This window comes from Oenanthe melanoleuca, chromosome 1, assembly GCF_029582105.1.
Source record: "Oenanthe melanoleuca isolate GR-GAL-2019-014 chromosome 1, OMel1.0, whole genome shotgun sequence".
Lineage (NCBI taxonomy): Eukaryota > Metazoa > Chordata > Aves > Passeriformes > Muscicapidae > Oenanthe > Oenanthe melanoleuca.
This window is the reverse complement of record NC_079333.1, coordinates 89,455,240-89,476,808: the sequence shown is the minus strand read 5'-3', so window position 1 is coordinate 89,476,808 and position 21,569 is coordinate 89,455,240. Positions and strand designations below refer to the sequence as shown.

The window sequence follows — 21,569 nt, the reverse complement described above, 5'->3', positions numbered from 1 at the left end:
ATCTAAAGAAGCTAAACAAACTGTCAATACAAGAGTTGGAACATCTATTTATTTTGAGTAAATGAGTTCTGTTACAATTTAATGCAGAGAAAAATATACTTGTTATTTAACATTAGATATGTTAGGTCATAATTGTGCTGTTATCAGATATGCAGCTAATAAGAATTTTGTGTATTAAAGTGAGCTTTGCGTTTTTTATTTTTGCTTTGATTGTCTTATGTGATGTGCTGGTCTGCCATTTTAGGTAGGTTGGTGGTTCTTGTCTACAGTTTCATATTCTCAGACCTGTCTGTTTTCCCTTGAGGTTTTACAACTTATGTTCTTCAGACTGTTTTCAAACTTATGTCCATGCCATTGTTATGCTTCAGTTAGCAAAATGAATAGTTTGCAGCTGTTATCCCATTTACAGAGATGATATTTTTTGTAGCTTCTTTTCAGTTGGTGAAAAGGCAGCTGTTTGTGTTGTGGTGTGAAGAAAGTCTGAAGCTCAAGGGGATTTTTCTTGATTTATTAGGTAGCTCTTCAGCACAATACTTACGTTGTTTTGTCTAAAGTCTGTGCTGTGTTGAAGGTTGACATTTACAAAAAGTGTCAAAATCAAGTTACTTGGTTTGTCCATGAGAAAACTGCAATCTTTCAAAGCTGTTGCCATTTTGCATAGAGTTCAAATGCACTTCAAGCAGAATTGCCATAAAATTACTGTATACCCAACTTTGATTTAAATGTTTCTTAAGAACTCTAGTAATTTTGAATTTTCAAAGTGGGAAGGCAAAGGACAATTCAAACATGTAAATATGAAAAAAATTATATGTATTTCTGTTCTTCTTGATTTCTCACCTCAGTAATATATAGCAATCTGCTTACTGCAGCAGCAGCTATGTGATACATAGTTACAAAATATTCTAATTGCTTTATGCATTTATAGATTCTAATAGATAATAAATAGAAAATTGAGTTTGTCAACTTGCTGTGTAGGATGTGAATATTTATGTTGCTGGACTAAAAAAAAACTTCATATGATAGTCTTTCTTGTTTGGGAAAAACTTGTGCGTGTTAAATAGTAATCACATTTTCTTTGGTCTTTAGTGTCAAAGCAAGAATTTTTAATAGCACAAGAATTATTTCTGAGATTCTTCCACTTTCCAATTACCTGGGAAAGTAGTTTTGTATAAAGAAACACTCTGGCTTTCTGAACAGCAACAAAAAATGTCCTTTAGTCTTGCCCTAATCAGGTAGTTGAGTCATGCTCTTCAGTGCTTTAAATTATTGGGTTTTTTTTACCATAAGCCTACAGACATCTTTACTTAATTATTCTGATGGAATTTGATCATTACCATGGTGAAAATTTATAGTATTTCAAATGGAATGCTCATCCTCTTGATCATCAGCTGAATAATCAACAAATTAATAATTCTGAAAACATAATGGAAATAATATATAGTACTCATTGAAGAATAAACTAGTTGGACTACTATAAAATTTTAAAGAGAGTCTGAAGTGAAGAAACATTTTCATCTTTGTTTTCATGCTGCCAGTGCTTTCCAAAGCCACAAGTACTGTATTTGTGTGTGTATGAGAAAAGTGATTATGAAATGTTAGGGAGACGTGAAAAGTATTTTAATTAAACTTTAATAGTGGTTGCATGTAATTAATATAGCAAACACTCAAACCTGTGGGATTTTTTTTAATTCTGTTGGGATTTTGGGGCAGAAGCATAGTAAGAGGGTTGCTTTGGTCATGATACAAAGAGCCAAGCAGGACTGAGATTATTGAATGAGTTATTCCATTCCCTTAGGAAGGTTTCCTGTGGTAACTTTTAAGAACATGACTGACACTCAGAAAGCTGTTGGTGCTTGGGCTTAGCTGCCTGTACTGGTTATACTGATGCACCTCTTGCAGCAATTGGGATATACTGTACTAAAAAAGGAAGTGCAGCATAAAACTTTCAATTCGTACTGTAGCTGTACAAGTCTCTCCATTAGCTCATAACTTCATGAAAAACTTCATAGAAAACTTAAATGTAGAATTTTATTTACATGTTAATTTACTATTCGTCATGGGGAAGATTATGAAATGAAAACTTTATCTGTCCCATACTGAAAGGCAACTGCACTTTGAGAGTTGTGAGCAGAAACCTTATCTAGCAAAACATATAATTGAATTAAAGATGTCAACATAACTGAAAAAAGAGCTGAACTGGATAATGTATTCTTGTGAAGGTACTTTAGCACTTTAGACAGAAACTGGTAAATAAGGGTGTGCCTGCAGTTACAGGACAAGATCAAAAATGCTCTTTTGGAGAGTATATCCCTGGGTTTTAGAGATAAAGGCAAAGCATTTTTTACTTTTAGCACTGAAAATCTGTCATAAATTGTATTTTTACTGCAATTATATAGCATTTTGTACTTTCCTATTGTTATATTTAATTCTGCATTCAGTGTGTTGCGTACAAAAGTGTCTTCTGTTTTACAATGGCAGGCTTAAATTATTCTTCAAGATAGTATTGGTAGTGTCTTACCAAAAAGAACAATATAGTCAATTATTTCTGAGGGGAACTGCTACAGCATAATATTGCTTATAAGATTTTTAAAACTTCTTTTTCTAACATCTGGAAATTTTCTGTATTAAAATAGGTTTCCTCCATTTTTTGATGATAATCCATTTGGTATATATCAGAAGATTCTTGCTGGCAAAATAGATTTCCCGAGGCATTTGGATTTATATGTAAAGTAAGTCAATGACTTCCAACACTGTCTTTTCTACATACCTCCTGAGTATTGTTTCCAAAAAATCTTTTTAGAAGACCTGATTTCAAATTCTGATTTTCTGAAGCATCATGCTGGAAAATACTTTATATTACATTTACACTTTCAGTTGAAATAAACATATATGTTTGGTAGACTTCAAGGTGGTGATAGAGATGTAAGATAATATCTGACTCTCTTTTCCATGTATTGTGGGATATTAAATGCTTTTGCACCTTGTGCCATACAAAGGTCATGAGGAGAAATATGAGAAGTTAATCTGAGTAAAAATTAGGAGAGCAGGAAGAGAACATTAAATTGTTTCTATCTGTAGGTACATACCACTTAAATCAACCTCAGCATAACTACTTGAGAGAACTCTGGTACTTCAGAAGTTCTGGTGTAAAATCAACTTAAACTTATGATATCAGGGGCCCAGTTCAGTATACAGTATTACATATACATGTAATGTGGGTTTAATTCTCAGTATTTAACAATTGTTAGAGGTGATTATTTCAGATGAAATAACTTTTTTCCAATTTAAAAATTCCATAAATGAAATAATTTTACTAAACATTGAAACAGAGGAAATGCAATTATAAACATGAAGTTTCTCTTAGAACCAGAGATAATTGAATGAATGAGTGAGGAAGTGAAGACAAGAAGTTATTCCTATGTTAATCATTGGTGGTGTTTTGATGGTGACCTTAGAGAGGCGCTTGCTTATTGTCACTACTGGGTAAACAGATACAAGCAAAGCTAATCATTTGAGAAAGATGGTTTTGTTTGTTTGTTTAAGCCTCCAATGAATCATTGGGGAATGAAGCATGTCTGCATGCCCCTTAGGCTGACCAGTGTCTCATATTTTTATCTCTTTGTAACAGTTTTCTCTTAGTAGCTACACACTATTTCCAGTTTAATGTACACTCATTGTCTAGTCTTCCTAATCCAATTGGTCTTGGAAAGAAAATGGATTCTCTCTTGTAGCATTCTGTGCGCTGAACTATAATATTGTGATCAGAAGGTGGAACGCCTCAAATTAGATTATCATCACTAACAACCCATCCAATATAGTGAAAGCAGTTAAAAGACTAATAAGGCTGTCCCTGATCCTCCTTTTATCCAGGCTGAGCAATCCCAGCTCTCTCAGCCACTCCTTGCAGGACTTACCCTCCAGATCTTTCACGTGCTCCATTGCCCTTCTCTGGACACACTCCAGGATCTCAATGTCTTTCTTGAAGGGAGTGGCCCAGAACTGGGCACAGGGACACTAGGTGTGGGCTCACCACTGACAGGTAGAGGGGGGCAATCACTGTTGTGTCCAGCTGGCCACACTGCTTCTGTGGCTTCACTTGCTTTCTGCAGTGAGTTGTGAGCACAATGTCAGCCCCTCTTCCTTCTTTTAGTCCACAGTATGCAGAACTGGATAGTCTTTGAACATCTTTGCATCATTAGCTTAAAGCAAGTGCCAGGATTATTTTGTCCAATGAAGGCAGTCTGCATCTTGCCTTCTGTTTTCTCTTTCTTCTTCCAGTAAGTCAGTATTTCAGCCAGATAGCAGGCTGACTTGGGTCCTGTCACATCCAGACTGTGTCTGAGGTATGAGTGCTATACAGTGGTTTCAACTCCATTCTGAGGTAGCAAAACTATTTCCCTTTCTGAACGGTGAGAATGCTTCTCTCCCTAGGGATATGTACTACCTGAGCTTATGGGCATTGATGTTTTTTACTCACTTACCCCCATCATCCTCCTGTACTCTATATTTTCTGAATTTGTACCACTTCTGCTTTTCCTCCTGCTGCATAAATGTCACCTTTTTTTTACATCTTTTTTTAAACTTTTTTGGGAATTTTTTTTTTTTTTTTTTTTTTTTTTTGTTTGTTTTTTTGTTTTTTGGTTTTTTTTTTTTTGTGAAGCCAGTTTTGGAAAACTCCAAACAAAATGTCACTGTTACAGGATTTTACTGATTATTGGTCTGGAAAAACCTTCATGTAGAATTAATTCTCCAAATACATACATCAGCATATCTATTGAATTAATTTTAACATAATTTTTCAATGATTTTTTAGAACCAATATAATAAAGAACTACTAAACCATCTATTATTTGTTTCAATTCAATGGATATTTCACTGTTCCAATGCAGCAAGTATCATCTTTAGTGACAGCACTGTATCACCAAGAAAGCTCACCCCTTAACTGTTTCATGATGGATTTTTGAAGCAAGTCAAGAAAGATCCATAAGATGTTGTCTAGTTTTATAGGAATAGGAGTGTGTCTTAGGCCATAAACTGTATTAATCTCTTTTTGGGTTTCTGGATTTCTTTTCAACCCTACTTCTGTTTTAAGTGTGCTTATAGCCATCCCTCTAGCCTCTTTCATAAGGAATGATGTTCTTTGTGAAGTAGAAAGGGATTTTTTTACAAAGGTGACTGTAAAAGGAGTTGGTCACATGATTTAATCTAATTCAAATATTGATTGTCTGGAATAATCATGAGAGTTTTTAAAATTGCTTTGTACATGGAATTTTTTATTCGTATATCTAGTAATTTAATTTTTTTTCCCAGTTGAATTTCAGAATTGTATTCCTGCCAAATGCAACAGCTTTTTAAACAGTCTAGCATGTTCACTTCTTTCTGCATGCACTTTTGTGATTTCAAGGATAGGTGACATGATGCTATTTTTGGAAGGGATAGTAGACTTTACAGGTAGGGATGGAGAGAGGCAGGTGTGTCGTTTTATGTTTGTGTTCTTTTCTGTAAATAAAACTGTTTACTTTTTTATTTTTGTTAAAAAAAAGTTTCATATTGTTAAAAATTGGGACTAGCCATAGTTTCATATTTTTAAAAATTGGAACTAGCCATTTTGTTTAGAATTGGAACTAGTCATACTCTTTAATCTCCAGTATTTCATGCTGTAAATCATCTCTCAGGACTACTTGCGATTATAGAAGTGAGTTCTTTCTTGTCATTGGTACTTTATGCAATTTGTCAGAATGCCATTTTTCTAAAATGAAATAGAAAAATAATCTTAGAGATAAAATGTAACTGCTTATAGAAGTTAGAAGTCATATTTTTCTTTCAACTCATAAGTATTCAAGCTAATTCCATAAACTATTACAGTTTTAGTTTATGTCAAAGTTGTTTGAAGTTTAATATTTGAAGTACTTGCTATTAAAATTAACGAGCTTTATGTCTTTAAACTTTTTAATCTTTTAAAATGTTGTTTTAACTTTATGTAGAACTGTTCAATGAACCAGTATCTCAGTGAGGCTTTTTGTTTTCAATGAAATTATAGATATTATTAGTTTTAAGCAGATGACTAGCTCTTCCATGATTTCCGTGGACATTTACCATAAAGATAAGGGTGCAGCTTTAGCTGCTTTTTTAATATATATTAGTATTGAATTCTGACAAACAGATTGGAGATCCATTTTGAGATTTTGAATGCCCAGTAAAATACAAAAAACAAAATGGTGCTACTTGGCAAGAGGCAGGGGAAGAGAGAGTTTTTTCCTTTGTTTCTTGAAGAGTCTAAAAGAAATCTTTAGGAATTCTGTTAGATTCTTTTCTATTGTTTACTCTTAAATGTCCTAAAATATGAAGAAATGAATGGGTCAAAGGGAAGCGTGTCTGTATTCTGTAATACTTGACAGTCAAATATAAATTACTTCTGTTTAACAGAGAACATGTTTTCTTTACTTCAGAGACCTTATTAAGAAGCTGCTTGTGGTTGACAGAACAAGACGACTAGGAAATATGAAGGTCAGTATAAAATCTTTAGTGTAACACAGCACAAGGTTGAAAGAATTCTATTGGAAAGATACAGACCAGCTCTTCCTAGAGTTTACATACATAGATACATTTTCCTATGCATTACTTAGGTTACAATCCTGTGTATTTGTGTTTTTCTGAAAATCATTCTCCTATTTGGATTAATGCTATTGTTCATGATGGTTTCCCTCTCTCCTCACCACCACCCCCACCAGCACCCCTTCATTAATGTGAAAACCTAGATTAGACCAGAAACATAGTATTAAGTCCTGTAGTACAGGGTGCCCGCTCATTCTGTTCTTTTTTTGTAGAGATGCTAATCCCAGAAGGAGCACTAATCAAATTTGAAGTCTAAAAATTATTTTTCATTTTAATAATTTAGGAGTATAAGGATTGTTGTAGTACTCTGATACCTGGTCATTGTCTCAGTGGGGCTGATTAAGCACCGTCAAATACTCTACCACCAGGAAGAATTATTTGCCCTAATCTGAACTGATTTATGAAGACAATAGATACTGAAATTAGCTTGTATAGTATTTCATTTCTTCAGAGACATCTACATTTTTTATTTGTCTGGGCAAGGGATGTTGGAGGTTTGCTTTCTGGCCCGGAGCACATTGAATGGTAAACATAGGTGAAAAAGGTAAAAGGTGCACAATCATCCAGGGTTTTCTTAACATACTGATATAAGTATAAATGCTTAAAAGCTGTCCAGTGTTTTCTTTTGGTGCCTTTTTATTGCACAAATTTCAACTAGTAAGATAAAACAGGAAATAATATTTTTCTTATCCTTCAGAATCCTTTGTAGTGTTTTTCAGGAGGATTTCTTAAGCTGAAAATTTTTAAACTCATTTACCAGTGAAAACTTTTGTATCTTTGGACAGTTTTGAAGGACATCAAGAACAAAAGCAAATCTTGACTTATTTAAACATGGGCTTTGGTAAATGTGTTTGATTGGGTTTTATATTGTTTTGGGAGGTTTTCTTTTGTCTGTAGTGGCTTAAGTTTGTTTTGGGGTTTTCCCTAGAGTTGACTATTAAATCAAAAACAGTTCTAATTAAAAGCAGATTTTGGGGTGGGAGCACTAGGACTTCTGTCTCATCCCTTTGCATGATCATAATTGGTTTAAAAAGATGTAAATCCCACTGAACTTTTCCTGGTGAAGCATTCAGTTAGATGTGCTTTTGAGGGAACTAGGTGGTACTGTTCTCCTTGATGCTTCATTGGATATGAGCGTGGATAGTTGCACTCCACATAAATCTGAAGAAACCCAAATGTGTGATAATGCTCCATTTTGTGAAGCTGTATGTGGTATAATCTTGAGTGCTATGCTGTGATCAGGCCTGAAACAGAGAACCAACTGTTTATCCCCAGTGCTTAATGCCTTGAGAACAAGTCTGTGCTTGAAACAAGCTTAATAATGAAAAAAAGAGACATTTTTGTTTCTTATGTACATAAATAAAACAGGCACCCCAGAGAGAATAATCATTACAAGGCAAATACACCTTTATCTGTATATCTAAAATGAAAACAAATGTTTTAAGATTTACTTTCCTAACAGTACTGAGAACTTGTTATCAGCATTAAATATCTATAATATTTGAAAAAATTATGTGCTTCCCAGACATTATTTTTATTTAAAGCACCGTCAACCCTCAATTATTTTCTTTTATAGTGCAAGAATTAGAAAGTATGTCTGAAGAGAAGGCATCCTTTAAAATTTGGAGAAAACAAAAGTAAATAGCAGTGTAGTGAATGGTTTTGTGGGTACTTCAAAGCCTGTTTTTGATCTCCATTGTGTCAGAAGAATGCTAGAAAAAGCCCAGACAAACCCCAAATCAGAAGTAGTTGGGTTTTATTGCTAGAACTCAGACCTGCTAAGGAATTAACTCTACAAATTTATCCTTTAGAATCTTTTAATTATTAGCACCTGAAGAAAAGAGAAAAGGATAACTTCTTTGATATCATAGTGCTTGTAATAAAATACGTGTTTTGTCATACGTGTAGCTGAAAAATATAGTTATTTTGATTTCTTTCTTAAAGAATGGAGCAGATGATGTGAAGAGACATCGATGGTTCAGGTCTATAGACTGGGATGCTGTACCTCAAAGGAGACTAAAGGTACATTCTGCAAATACTGTATAGGACATCACAAGGAGAAATCATTGTTCATTTAAGCTGACCTGTTGAAGGTTTGTTGGCTGTTGCATCTGTGTGTTTGTGTGTGTATAACCACGTCTATATGCACTCTTAGTAATTAAATGCATATTGGCCTTTTTGCCAATTGTTAATTGTATGAATGTCTATTTGCATTTTTGTCTGTATATGAACTGTCAAAAAATAATCCCTGCTTTAGTTTGCTGAAGCTGATTAGTTAATACAAAGTTGAGTTCTCAGGTTTAGGGTTTTGTTAGTGATTACTTGTTCTAAGTGGTTTTTTTTTTTATTTTGGGAGTTGGAGGAGATTGATAATTTGTTGGTTTGATTTTTTTCTTTTTTTCCTTGTCCTTATAAATATGGAAGTATTTTACTCCGAGCTTTATATTTTTGTGCAAAGTTCAGTTCAGGTAAATGTTTTAATAGTATGTAAAGCATATGGGAGTAGGAGGAATAGGGAAGGTAGAAGAGAAGGATTTATGAATGCAATTCCAACATACGTTTTAGTAACACTGAATTCCAGTATTGTATGATGGCACATGTTTCCAAAGCTATCAACAGTACAAAATGGTTTTGAAGTCCTTTAAAAATAAAACTGCCTTCTTTCTTTCCTCCTTTAGAATTTTCTAACTTGTACAATTCCTTACAGCAGTGTTCTTTGCATTAGTTTCTTGTACTTAAATTCCAGGTAGATACCTTGAGTTTTTGGGGAGGGGCGGGAAGAGACAATATTAAAATGTTCTTGATGTTTTCTTGTAAGCAGTATCTAATACAAAGCTGTAGGTGACTTTTCTCTTTAAGAAAAATAAGTTTACAGTGTTTTAAATGTGTGGGTTTGTTTTATTTTTAATCATTACTGCACCCAGTTGACGTTTTATATATAAATGTGTGTATGTGTTGTAGTGAAGTTACATTTTTCTAGGTATTTCCTATAAATTCTATTTACTGAAACCTGCAAAGAACACAAATTGGATGATAATCTGTTTATAAGTATATAAACTCTGAAGTTTATAGCAGCCAAAGCAATAAAAAACAAATGGAATTAAAAATGATTGTTGGATATACAGTCAAGTGTCTCAGGTCTAAACATCCTTTGTGTGGCATTTTCATTAAAAAAATTAATCAAAAAACAGTCACTATAGCATTCAGATTATTATGAATACAAAACTTGTTTCTTAATCTTTTTGATTAAGCTGGTTAAGGGTTACATTAGGGTATTAGAAGATGAGATGATGCTTAATTAGACTTAAAAGTAGGGATGTGAAGTGGATCAGAATTTTACTTGGTTATTTCTAGAGGCACCTATGTTCTTCAGAATTTGTTTTCATGATTTCATAGTGATGAAGAGATTGAAAAGATGAAATTATGCCCACAATGCTCCATATTTTGTGTAAAAAACATGAATTTGTCTATTGTATAAATGATGCATTTATTTGTGGTCATAATATGGTCTTAAATACCAATATAATATAAACAATAGCAGTGGCTGAAAGGGAGAAAATAATTTCATTAATCATCCTTTCTCTCTTCTTTTTTCTTTCTGTGTGTCACTTCACAAAACTGTTTTTTTTTTTGCCAAATGCTTACAGGGAGGAGGGGTACCAGACGCTGCCCACAGTGGAACAGACAGTTGTCAGGGGCAGAGCAGATTCTGCACATTTTCCTAAGCATCTGGGCAGTATTACTGTGACTGCCAGACACAGAATTAGGACTCTGCTTTTGGCTGAAGGTTAGAAGTACTATCTTACAGGGACCCCATCTTTACCACTGAAAACCTACTGATGATGACATTGTTTTGAGAAGCTCAAAGGATCAGATAAGATCTCATGAGCTAGTGGAAGCCAGACTTTTATCTTTTTGAGGACATGCAGAATAGCATTTTGCCATACTTTATAGCTCTGTCTGTGGTATAACTTTGGGCCAGTGCAGTGATAATCTGTAAGGTTTTCTCATTCTAAAGTGTTCTGTAGGACTCAACATGATAGTTAAGCTCTCAGTTGCTAAGAGGATGGAGAGGTGAATGTCCCTTGAGAGAGGAAAAGAGATTTGCCCTTCATTAACACCTACAATTAATGAAATGTTCCTGGAAGGATCTTTATCTTATAGTTTGTGGCCAGAAGCATGGAGTATTCTCAATGTTAGATTTAAGACAAGTTAAAACTACAGGTGAAGCTGTGAAGCTGGTGAGCAATACTAGAAATTGAAGGGATCCTCTGTGAAATCAAATAGAAAACTGATATTTCTTTTGGAACCTTCAAATTTCATAAAAATAATCCATTTGAGTTAAGCTGCTTTTATAGCTGTCCTTGTGAAATGAGTTATGGTGAAGCAATTTCTTTACCTGCTTGAATTTATTACTAGGTTAGGAAAAACCACAGTTGGTAAACAGAAGTTAGTAGTTTCAACCTCTTTAAAAGCAATCAATCTGTTTGAAAGCATAAAGAGGAGGCTTTTTTCCTTCATCATGGTAGCAATTTCCCATGCTGCTATGGAGATTCTTAGTTGGAAAAAAAGCTAATGCTCAATAAAATAGGTATCTGTATTAAGTGTATTAATTATCTAAGTGTCTTTTAACCACATTATTTAAATGTAAAAAATCGACAAAGTTTGGGAATGTGATGTATGTGATGCTGCAAGCTCCTCACACACCATTTGTTATTAGGGAAAAGGTGAACTGTGAATCTGTACTCCATTTGTTTAATAGATCTTTTACAAATAGTGTGGTGGAGAAGAGCTCATTGAGGAAACTACTAACATTTTTCTTGTGCTTCTGACTAGCCTCCCATAGTGCCCAAAGTATCCAATGATGGGGATACTTCCAATTTTGAAGCTTATCCTGAAGATGACTGGAACAAGACACCTCCAGTACCTCCTAAAGATCTAGAAATTTTCAAGAACTTCTGAGTGTAACATCTACATTGGACAAGGTATTTCCAAATGCCAAGAGTGCTCTTGGAAATATTGCAGATCTGTGAGTGAGAACCACATGCAGAAATTCCATTTTCTGATTCATAATGTGTTGAAGTGGCAAAAGTCACTTTACTCACAGGACTTAGTGTTCTACAGTGATGAAGGTTTATTTGCATACAGATATTTAAGTCCTTCTGTCCTTATTTTTTTTTTTAAATAGTATATTAAAAAGATATACCTATATTGATTTGACAGATAAGGAAATGTGGTAGTTCTTAACTGTAAGGTTTTACTACTAAGAACGCAGACTAGAGGAATAAGATTGTCAGATTAATTCTGTACTCTAGATATTCTCTCTTATAAATGTGATAGGTTGGTACTTGTTCCTGAGTTCAAATACTCCACCTTAAGTTTTGTGTTATTTTTTTGTTTTAGAAACTGGAAGGAAATTGAAGTGCTGAGAGCAAGTCTGAAGATCGATGGAGTTCAGATATAAAGGAAAACTTTCTTTGTGGCTAAGAATGATACTGCATTCAGATATGTGTATTAGTATATAATGTCAAAAAAGATGGAGACAGGAATAATTTTTTTGCTGTAAACATTTGACTTTAGTTTAGGAAATTGTAATAGTGAAAGTCTGCTCTGAAGTAGACTAACTAAAATATTTTTAGGATTATTTTTTTTAACTTATGGTTGAATTAAGTTTCCTGCTATTCCCAGATCCTTTTTGCATAGTTAACTCATAGACTTAATTTTATAAGTTTATACTAAACTTGTGTAATTAAAAGCACAAATTAGTATATATGTATATAATGAATACAGTACAACTAAAGCACAGGAATTGTGTGCAAAGATGTAAATTTTTGTACTTTGCAGAGTCTATGATTTTTATTTTTCAAATGATGTTTTTCAAGAAGTTCTTTAGGAATAAAAGTCTTAAAAAAGGATAAATGAGTTTTTCATCATCTTATATACATTTTATAATTCTTTGTAAAAAACAAAAATAATTAAGTTTTAAAAAGATTTGTACCTAAAATTTCCAATGCCTCACACTTACAACCATAGTACTTGAAAGCAGAAAGACAATGGCATGCTTTATTGTTGTTTAAGATGCATCTTAATGCCTAATTTATAAAGTTCTGTTACAATTATGTCTCTGAAAACCAGAATTTTGAGTGATTATACACTGTCTGAAATGAGATTCCTCACATGAAAACTCGCTGTAAACATGCAAGTCAGTCCATCCTGATAAAAGAGCTTTACTTGGCTCTGACAGGAGTGGTTCCCTTGCAAGCTTGTTGTCTTCTCCAGATGTAAAGCATGAGCCATAACAGACCTTTTTCATTGTTGTTGAATGCTGAACACTTCAGAATATTAGAGGGAAGACTGAATATATAGTACAGTCTTATTTTTCTGCTCCTCCTTTTTTGAAAATGTCCTAGTCCCTGCTGCCAGCAATTTCATATGTATGGAGTTCAAACCTTAGGTGCACAGTCTCTTTTTTTATCCTGTGCTAACATCTTTCTAGCAGCTTGAGCACACTGTGTTTTGGAAGTATTTGCAATATTGCTTCATTTTAAGTAGCACTAAATACCATTATGTGCACATGTATGTATCTATATATATGAATGCACAGAAACATGAAGGTAGGCAGAATACTAGGCAGAATCTCTTTTTTTCGGGGGTTTTTTCCATGCTACATGTTGTGATACTTTTATTAATATAAAGGAGTTGATTTTGAAGTGCTTCAATTACAAAAAGCAATTACATTCTTCAGGATATTGTGAATTTAGATAACTTCTAGTGAAATTATCATATTTAGACCAAATTTATTTTTTTCTCAGAGCACATCTGCTCCCTGGACTTCTACTACTATGACTTAGATCATACAGACAGTTTTTCCCAAAAAGTGCTCTCCACATTTTTGATCTGAAAGCGATAAAAAGTGTTGGCCAAAGATTTGGTTTTCTAGACTGAATCCTGAATGCCTACAAAGTAGGTATTCTAGTAATTGCTACTGAAATTACCATATTAATGATTTTATGGCAGATTTGTTACTGGAGTCTCGTGGGAAAGTGATCTCAATTTTTTTTTTTTAAACAATACAGAATTACTATTGAGAACCTGTCACTTCTAGGGTAGATTATTTCTTCATAAAGGAAGTCTTACTTAAATAGATTGTATAACTCTTTGCAAAAATGCACAATGTGTAACAAAATCATGATATTTCAAAATAATAATTCTGGAATATCACAAAACTGTCTTGATGTTATGCAAAACAGAGCAATCCATAGGAAATTACAGTTTCAATGTAAAACACAGCTTACTTTGTGTAAGGGGGAGAAAACAGTTTAGGAGTTTACTTAATGTGCAAGCTTATGGTATTTTATGGACTCTCCATACTACAACATCAGTTTCTTATTTGAAGATTTACATGCTGAAACAAGAAAGTGTGCTAAATATAGGATTTTTCTTCAAATTTCAAAGATGATCTGTGTTTAAATCTTCAGATCTGAAGAAATGAAGCTGAATTTGAGTCATTTGCCACAGTGGCGGTTAGAAGTTTTGAATGCTTGTGGATTTTCTTTTTATGAATCTTATCCATTGCTGGCAGTGGATGCACTGACACTCATTGTGGTGGAGACTAAGGAAGTGAATGCAATGTTATTAATAATGATAATCCATTGACTTCAGATTGTTTCCGAGCCATGTGTACACACACCGAACTACTGACCTCGTCAGCATGCTTTCTAGTACAAAACAGCTTTCAATTTCTTTTCATTGAAATACTGAACTGAAAAATGAAACCAAATCATTTTTGAAGCATTACTTTAAGTGATCAGTTATTTTCTCTACAATCCTGGACTTAATGAGGTGGTGTTGTATTTATTTGCACAAGTGAGTCTTCTTTAAGTCTTAACTGGGACTTCATGGCCCACTAATGTAGTTCTGAGTGCTCATGCAGGTAAACACTGCACTAAGAATTCTGGATTTATGGATTTTTTTAAGAAGACTAGAAGGTTTGTTTTAGTTTCTATTCAAGTAGGGTGTTCCCTGAAGTTCATTTTGTTTTGATTCCTCTGTTAATATGTACTTTTACATATAGACTGTTGCATAAGGGCTGTTGTTTTGCAAGAGAGCCCATAGGCCTTTGGTATTCTACATCAGTGAACAAGAATGTTAAACATTAAAAAACAGCCTTTATTTTTGAGTTTAATATATATATATTTTGAATTGCTCAGTCTGAGGTTTTAAGTGATAAACATGAATTGTAAACTCAATTGCCTTGTAACCAAATGATATAAATGCTTCATGATTTCGATGAAGAACATGCTGTAGATTTTCCTGTAAATGAGCTTGATCAATGAATATGTGTGCTACTGAGCTTTAACTAATGTGATCTTCCACTGTAGACAGTCATTGCTATCGATCAAATATAGGTACTAAACTATTTTAAAATGGATAAACAGGGATTTTACAGTTTTGAAAGCAATGAAGATATGGCTGTTCCTCAGCCCATCTGCTTGCCATTCAGAAGAGTTGTGATGCAGTGCTTCCTATGCTATAGAATTATTTTTCAGCTTTCAATGACTGTAGCATGATTCCTTTTTGTACTGTACTGTGTACAGACTTCCCATGTTTTGCACTTTTCTATGGCAAACCTTGACTGCTTTATAAATACTCTGTTGTGTAGTAAGTAGTGATAGTAGTAGCAGCATTTGTGTGCTACATAATCTGTTTGGACTGCTCGACTTGCAGGTTCACTTGGGCTAATGTTGTGTTGCTGGTTGCTTGTTGTAGCTCACATGTAAGTACTGTTCAAAGTTACAAAGTCAGCCCTCATTGCACAATGAAAAATCACTGTGATCTGTACATAAACCCTAGTAAAACTTTATTGCTGTATAATTTAATGTAATATCTGTCAAATCTGGATTCGTTTAATAAACCTTTATATCTTCTGAAATGTTTAAACCTAGTTTGCTTCCATTTATGCTGGGAGGAGATTGGGGTTTTTCATCCAAGAAAATGGTGAAGGGGAGGTGAGAGAAGTAGGAGAAAAATTGTTCCTTCTTTTCGTGTTTTAAGCCGTTTCAGAACAAGACACAAGTGTTGGAACAGATTTCAGATGGTGTCAAGGAAGCACCAAAAAGTACATTTTCAAAACATTTCAGGTAGTGCACCAATAATCAAAAGTGTTAACTTGGACTTCTCATTAAACTTTTATTATATGACCCTAATTGTTCTGGCATTTTCACAACTTAATGACCTGAATACTGTCCAGAACACTCAGTACAATCGGTTTCTTTAACCATTGAAAAATATTCTTACAATGTCACGAAAAACATTCTTACCATGTCAGGCACACCTAATTTACCCTTTATTTCATCTTACATCAAAACCTGAGAAGTTCATTTTAAACAAAATTAGTTTAGCTGTTTGTGTTAAATTCCTTCTCTTGGATCAAATGTATTTTATTTATACCCTAGATATAACCTGGTGATAATTACATAGTCATAGAACCTAGTGGATAGTTTGGACTAGTTAAAGGTTCACTTTCTTAAGGCAGAATATTTCTTTTTTTCCTGCCTGGCTTCATTCTAAATTCTGTGCATTGATGTTATTCTCTTGTAAACCACTACGTCATGTGCTTCAAGAGGCTGCTAATGGAAAGTGAAGGAAACCCGCAATGAGCCCTGGCAGGCTTTTAGTCATGTCTTTGACATGAATTAAAAGGACTTTTCAGTTAAAACACAGGAAATTTTTGGATGATAACAAGAAATAATTTTGTTTGGCATCTTGTTCATACTCCAGCCGTGTGGTAGAGTTTTTGTTTATTTGTCCTGTGTACTGTATCTTTTTTTGAATGCACGTGTAACTCCTTATCTTTTCCAATAGAGACCATTTAAAATATGCTTTTTCTGTCATTCAGGGCAGGTAGGTTTTTTGGGCCACACTTACTACCTCCAAATCTCTCACTTCAAAACACTCTTAGAACAGCATTTGACAGTAGCCCACTGTTCTGTGACCCACTGTTATCCAGTAAAGGTATGATGCTATAAGGAATGGTAGAAAGCAATTGGTACTGTTACGTCTGGATCCTGCCTAGTACTTTGTGAATTCTTATAAAATTCACAAATCAAGCCCTTCTGTGTGCTCATTCCTGCAGGCTGCTTCAATCTCAGCTTTAGAATTCAGGCAGCTTTTCACAGGGAAAGTAAAAGGCTCTTCTGCTGGTCTCAGTAGAAGACAACTCCATGCTGACTTCCATGCTGCCTTTCCATCTACCCTTCAAAAAATCCCCACATATGAATGTATGTCAAGCTTTGTATTTATCCTTGAAAGCAGAAGTACTGTAAAACTTTAGCAAGCTGAATTGTATGATTTTCTTTCTAAGTATCCAAATGCTTTTCCAATTTTGTGCAATCATACTTCAAACTCTTATTCTGTGAAAAGTGCAGCAGCCAGTGGGGCTATTATTCCAACTTTGACTTAAAGTAGGTTTATCTGATTCACTGCATTTGTTTGTGTCTGAGGCACATCCCAAAACTGATAAGCAACTTTAAACACCAAAAATGCAGGCCTGTCTTGCTTCTAGCATGCAGAACTTTAAGGTGCCATTCAGGTGATGTCTCTACTGTACTAGTTTTTTACATAATCAGACCACAGATAGGTACTCAAGAAGTGTAGTCTGTGTCAGATTGAACAACTAACCAACTTCAGAGGTTTTTTCGTTGTTTGTTGGTTTTTTGTTTTTAAAATTTTTCTCTCCAGCATATTGTCCCTATTCTGGACTATTATAATAAAGCAGACGAATGGGAATTAAATATTTTGGGAAAACAAATAAGCTTGAATTGGACTTCAATCCAAGAAATAACTTAGTATGCCTGACCAGTACATACCTGCAAATGCACTTTTCTATCACTAACTGTTGTAGAAAAAATGGCTCCTGTTTAGATTTATGCTGGCTTTTAAGCTAAAATTCCTGGTTTTTTCAATGGTGTATCCAAAAATGTAGTTTTGGGAGTCCGAGTTTATTTCAACTTTAGTCAGTAATCAGACTAGTTTAGAGAATCGTCGATACTAAAATCCCTTGGTTGGAGAAGGTCAGTGCTTTACAATCATCATGCTGTTAGTTTTTTTCCTGGAGTGCAAGCTGTGCCGAGGGGGTGGTTGTGCTTTCAGTTCCAATACTGTTGCAATTCACACAAAAAAAAACAGCAGCTTGCTCGAGGCTGCAGAGCCTAAACTTAAGTCTTTTCACCTTGAAGGACCAAGTCTCTTCTTTGAGCAGCTTTGTGAGAGTGTAACTGGGCAGCTTAGCAAGTACTAAGACTGAGGTATAGAAAAACTGAGCTTTACAATGGCAACACTTCAGAAGCTAAGCATTAGAGAGCTCAGTTTTTGATTTGGAATACAAAAGTAAAATATCCTGTGCTGTTACGTGCTTCTGAAGTCTGGTGAACAAATGCCAAAAATATGGAGTGTTTCAGATTGTGTGTATAATATCTAGTAGCTTCTTTGGCCTGCTTTTATTTTTTCAGTTACAAAGAAATTGTAGTTGAATTTGGGACCCTCTTCTAATCAAGATGCTTGGGAAGCACCATTTAAGTGAAGCAGTGCTGCTAGGCTGTGTTCCATTTGTGCTGATAACCAGTTTCCTTTGATGCATGTTAACTAGATGGCTTAACGGCTTAACATTCTGTTCTTAGTTTTTGGTCAAGCTTTTACCCATTCTACTAGCAGGTTTTGCAAAAAAAAAAAAAAAAAAAAAAAAAAAAAGCGGGTAAGTAAGCAGAAGTAGGTATTTTTTTTCCTGTTGATAAAGCTGAGTTATGAGTTTATATGTAAATGCATTATCCAGGAACAGCAGCATCTTCAGATTAATAAATTCCTGCTTTGAATGTATTCAGATTTAGGGGTTTTATTTATTTTTCTTACTGGCCTGTGACTTAAAGCAGAGCTGCAGTCCTGTGCCATGGCACTTGCTCCTCCTGCCACTCTGCCATCCTCCATGTAGCAGCTGTAGGTGAGCCTGCTAACCCAGCTGATCTGTCAGAAATGTTTCCCTGCTGGGACCTGAACTTTGCATCAAAAGCACTACTTCCACCTATTTTATCTGAAAAGGAGTTTTCAAAAGCTGAGTGTGACTGAAGTCTTTCTGTTCTCTGCAGGTACTTGCCACCAGGGAGCAAGAGTATTGCAATGTTCTGTAAAATAAAACAAAATTCTTACAGTGCATTTCTAATCTATTTTCAAATATTTATATAAAGCTCCTATGACTCATGTAATCCCCAGCAGAATCTTGATTATGCAAAAAGGAAAGTGTGGTGGTGAATCACTTAAACAAATGTTGCTAGGGACTGAGTCCATCATCATCTTGCTATTGAGGAAAGGGAGATTTACATTAATTATAATAATTAATAATTATTTTTAAAAATATTTTCTAGCTGTCTATCAAAGCATGAGTGACCATTACCCTTGAGTCAGGTTTTTTTGCTGACCCTTGGTTCTGCATTTTGAAAACATCTGAAATCTCTTTTAGAGACTAGAGTCTGCTAGTAATTTTATATTTTATATTTTTTTGTCTATGTGGCTGGTGGTTATTTACATGCAAAATATGGCAGATTTGAAATTCTTATTTGTTTAAAATTTTAATTAATACACTGAACTGGCAACCAAATAAGAAAATACTTCATTTTTCATTGCATTCAGTTTAAGAATAAGATGCTTAACCATATTGAAACTTTGGATGAAAAATATTTTAAAGTTGGAAATAGGATAATATTGTCTGAATAAACAAGTATCATGAAAGTGGGCTGATTTCAGTTCTTCAGCTGGGGATTAACACTGGGAGCTATTGAATGAGCAATAAAAGAGGAAGTTTTCTTTAATTCCTCTCTTCCAACCTGTCAATAATTATGTAGTAGAAAAGTTTAGCCATGGCAGTAGCCAGTATTAAAGAATGAAGCTGGGATATGTACAGGATGTTTCTCAGAACTGCAGTCTGTGGTGATGCCGAGCAGCTTGTCCTTGTATCAGGATTTACTGGGGTGCTTTCATGCTGGGAGTCACCTCCTGAGAACAGATTGTTGGTTGTTGGCACTCTGTATGCTTTTGTATCACTTTGAAGTGCAAGCCTTTGATAGAAGTATAAAATCTTGCTTATTACCCCCAAGACCAAGGTTCACCTCAATGGAAAAGGAGTAGCTGAGTTAATAGTATTAACCCTGTCTTTTTTTTTTTTTATTACTTATCTTCATGAAATGTTAAATGATTTGAATTTTGACGTGATGTCACATTTCTTAAGCAAAGGAGGCTTTGCAGCTTTAAAAGATGCAGCCTTTTACCGATTTTGTTCTATTTGTGTGACACATGAAAGTTGCCAATACAAGACAGTTCTCAGCTTCTGAGTTTGCTGCAGAGTAAAAATCTTTTTGTAGGTCATGTTTATCTAAGGATGGGATTCATGGAGTGAAATAGCCTTCATTGAGATAACTTATCAGTCTAGGAAACAAACTTCCATTGGGCTCGTGGTGACAGACAAGATTTGGTGAAGATTTTTTATATTTCCAAGTATAAAATAAGAACATTGAATGATTAAACAGTGAAGTGATTATTTTTTCAATGTAATTAAAAATTAAAACTAAGTTGACTTTTTTATCATGCCAGTGCCAAAATCATGAGCAGTACTGGAAGTTACTTAATTTGTTGTGATCTGTGTGCTGGATTTTCTGTTTTCAAACTGTCAAAAGGAATAGTAATTAATACAATAAAACAGATGAGGGGCATTTATGTTGGATTGTCTTTACGCTTCTAGTGTATTCTGTACATTGAGTAGAGATGTCATTCTACTTGAAATAATTCATTCCATTAGTTTTTTCTCTCTCTAAAGCCCTTTAGTTGATACAAGATTGGCATAACTTCAAGCAACTTAGAGAAGAAAATCTGAGAGAAGAATATAGAAACAGTCAATGACATTTTGAACATATGCTGTCCAAAAGTGTGAGGGCTTTGTTGGGTTTTGGTTTCTTTTCTCTGCATAGGGCCATATAACATATGATGTATTGGAAGCTAAAACAAAAAAGCACCTTGAGACACAGCTCTGGACAGTTTCATAAATTGCCAGTAAAGTTCTTGCATATACTTTGCTTAGCTAGTTCCCTTTAAAGTTGTCAATAAGTGTATTTTCCTGTAATGTTTTGCAAATGCTTGCTTCATGTTCAAGCTTGTTTCTCTGTTGCCCCGAGGGTGACATTCAGTGGAGTTCACTTCTGTTTATTCTATTGAAAAAATCCCTCATCTGTTTTTTCTCAAGGTGTTATGAGCGATAGCAGTAATACATTACAGATTGAAACAATGAATTATCATGAAAGACAATGAATGAGAAGGAGACAAACAAGAGACAGAACACATCCTATCACAGTAGAGTATTTAAAAGGATTTCGAGTAACATGATTAAATTAAAATTATTTCAAACAAGGCCTTAAAGATACAAAGCTTAAGGAACAAATGAAATTTCTCCTATTAATGTCAATAGTTCCATTTGCCCAATTTATCTCAGTTTGCATAGTGGAAAGTTAGTAGGGTTGTATGTAAGTGTCTGGAACAGGAGAATGTCTGGGTAATGTGAAAACCTTACCTTCTATGAAATGCTCTAATCGAAAGGTAACACTGCAGAACAAATGTTTACCTGTGGCAAGAAGGGAGAAAAAATTTATTTGCATTGCATTTATTGCCTGGTATCACCACAGCACATTTAGGCAGCCTGCCTTTCTTTGTTTGGGGGTTAAATATTTTCAAATTGGAAAAAGGACTACATGAAATAAAAATCTTCAATGATTATTTCCTTTGATATGTATCCCCTTCTATGAGAATAAAACCAAAACCAACTAAAAAAACTCCACCACCCATGAAGTAGCTGATTTAATGCAGATGCAGTTTTTAGGGGTGGAGACAGTACTTGAAACTGAAGAACAGCAGTGGGA

At 34.4% G+C, this 21,569-nt stretch overlaps 1 protein-coding gene across 1 annotated transcript in view; it reads left to right on the top strand.

Moving 5' to 3' along the window:
• PRKX (protein kinase cAMP-dependent X-linked catalytic subunit) overlaps positions 1-15,541 on the top strand; it is a 55,516-nt gene extending 39,975 nt beyond the window's left edge. Inside the window, exons 5-9 of the mRNA XM_056499160.1 lie at positions 2,634-2,729; positions 6,450-6,507; positions 8,560-8,637; positions 11,452-11,600; positions 12,019-15,541. Coding sequence (XP_056355135.1) covers positions 2,634-2,729; positions 6,450-6,507; positions 8,560-8,637; positions 11,452-11,577 — 358 coding nt within the window. The 3' untranslated portion in view covers positions 11,578-11,600; positions 12,019-15,541. The remainder of the gene's footprint in view (positions 1-2,633; positions 2,730-6,449; positions 6,508-8,559; positions 8,638-11,451; positions 11,601-12,018) is intronic.
• Positions 15,542-21,569: the final 6,028 nt, after the last annotated feature.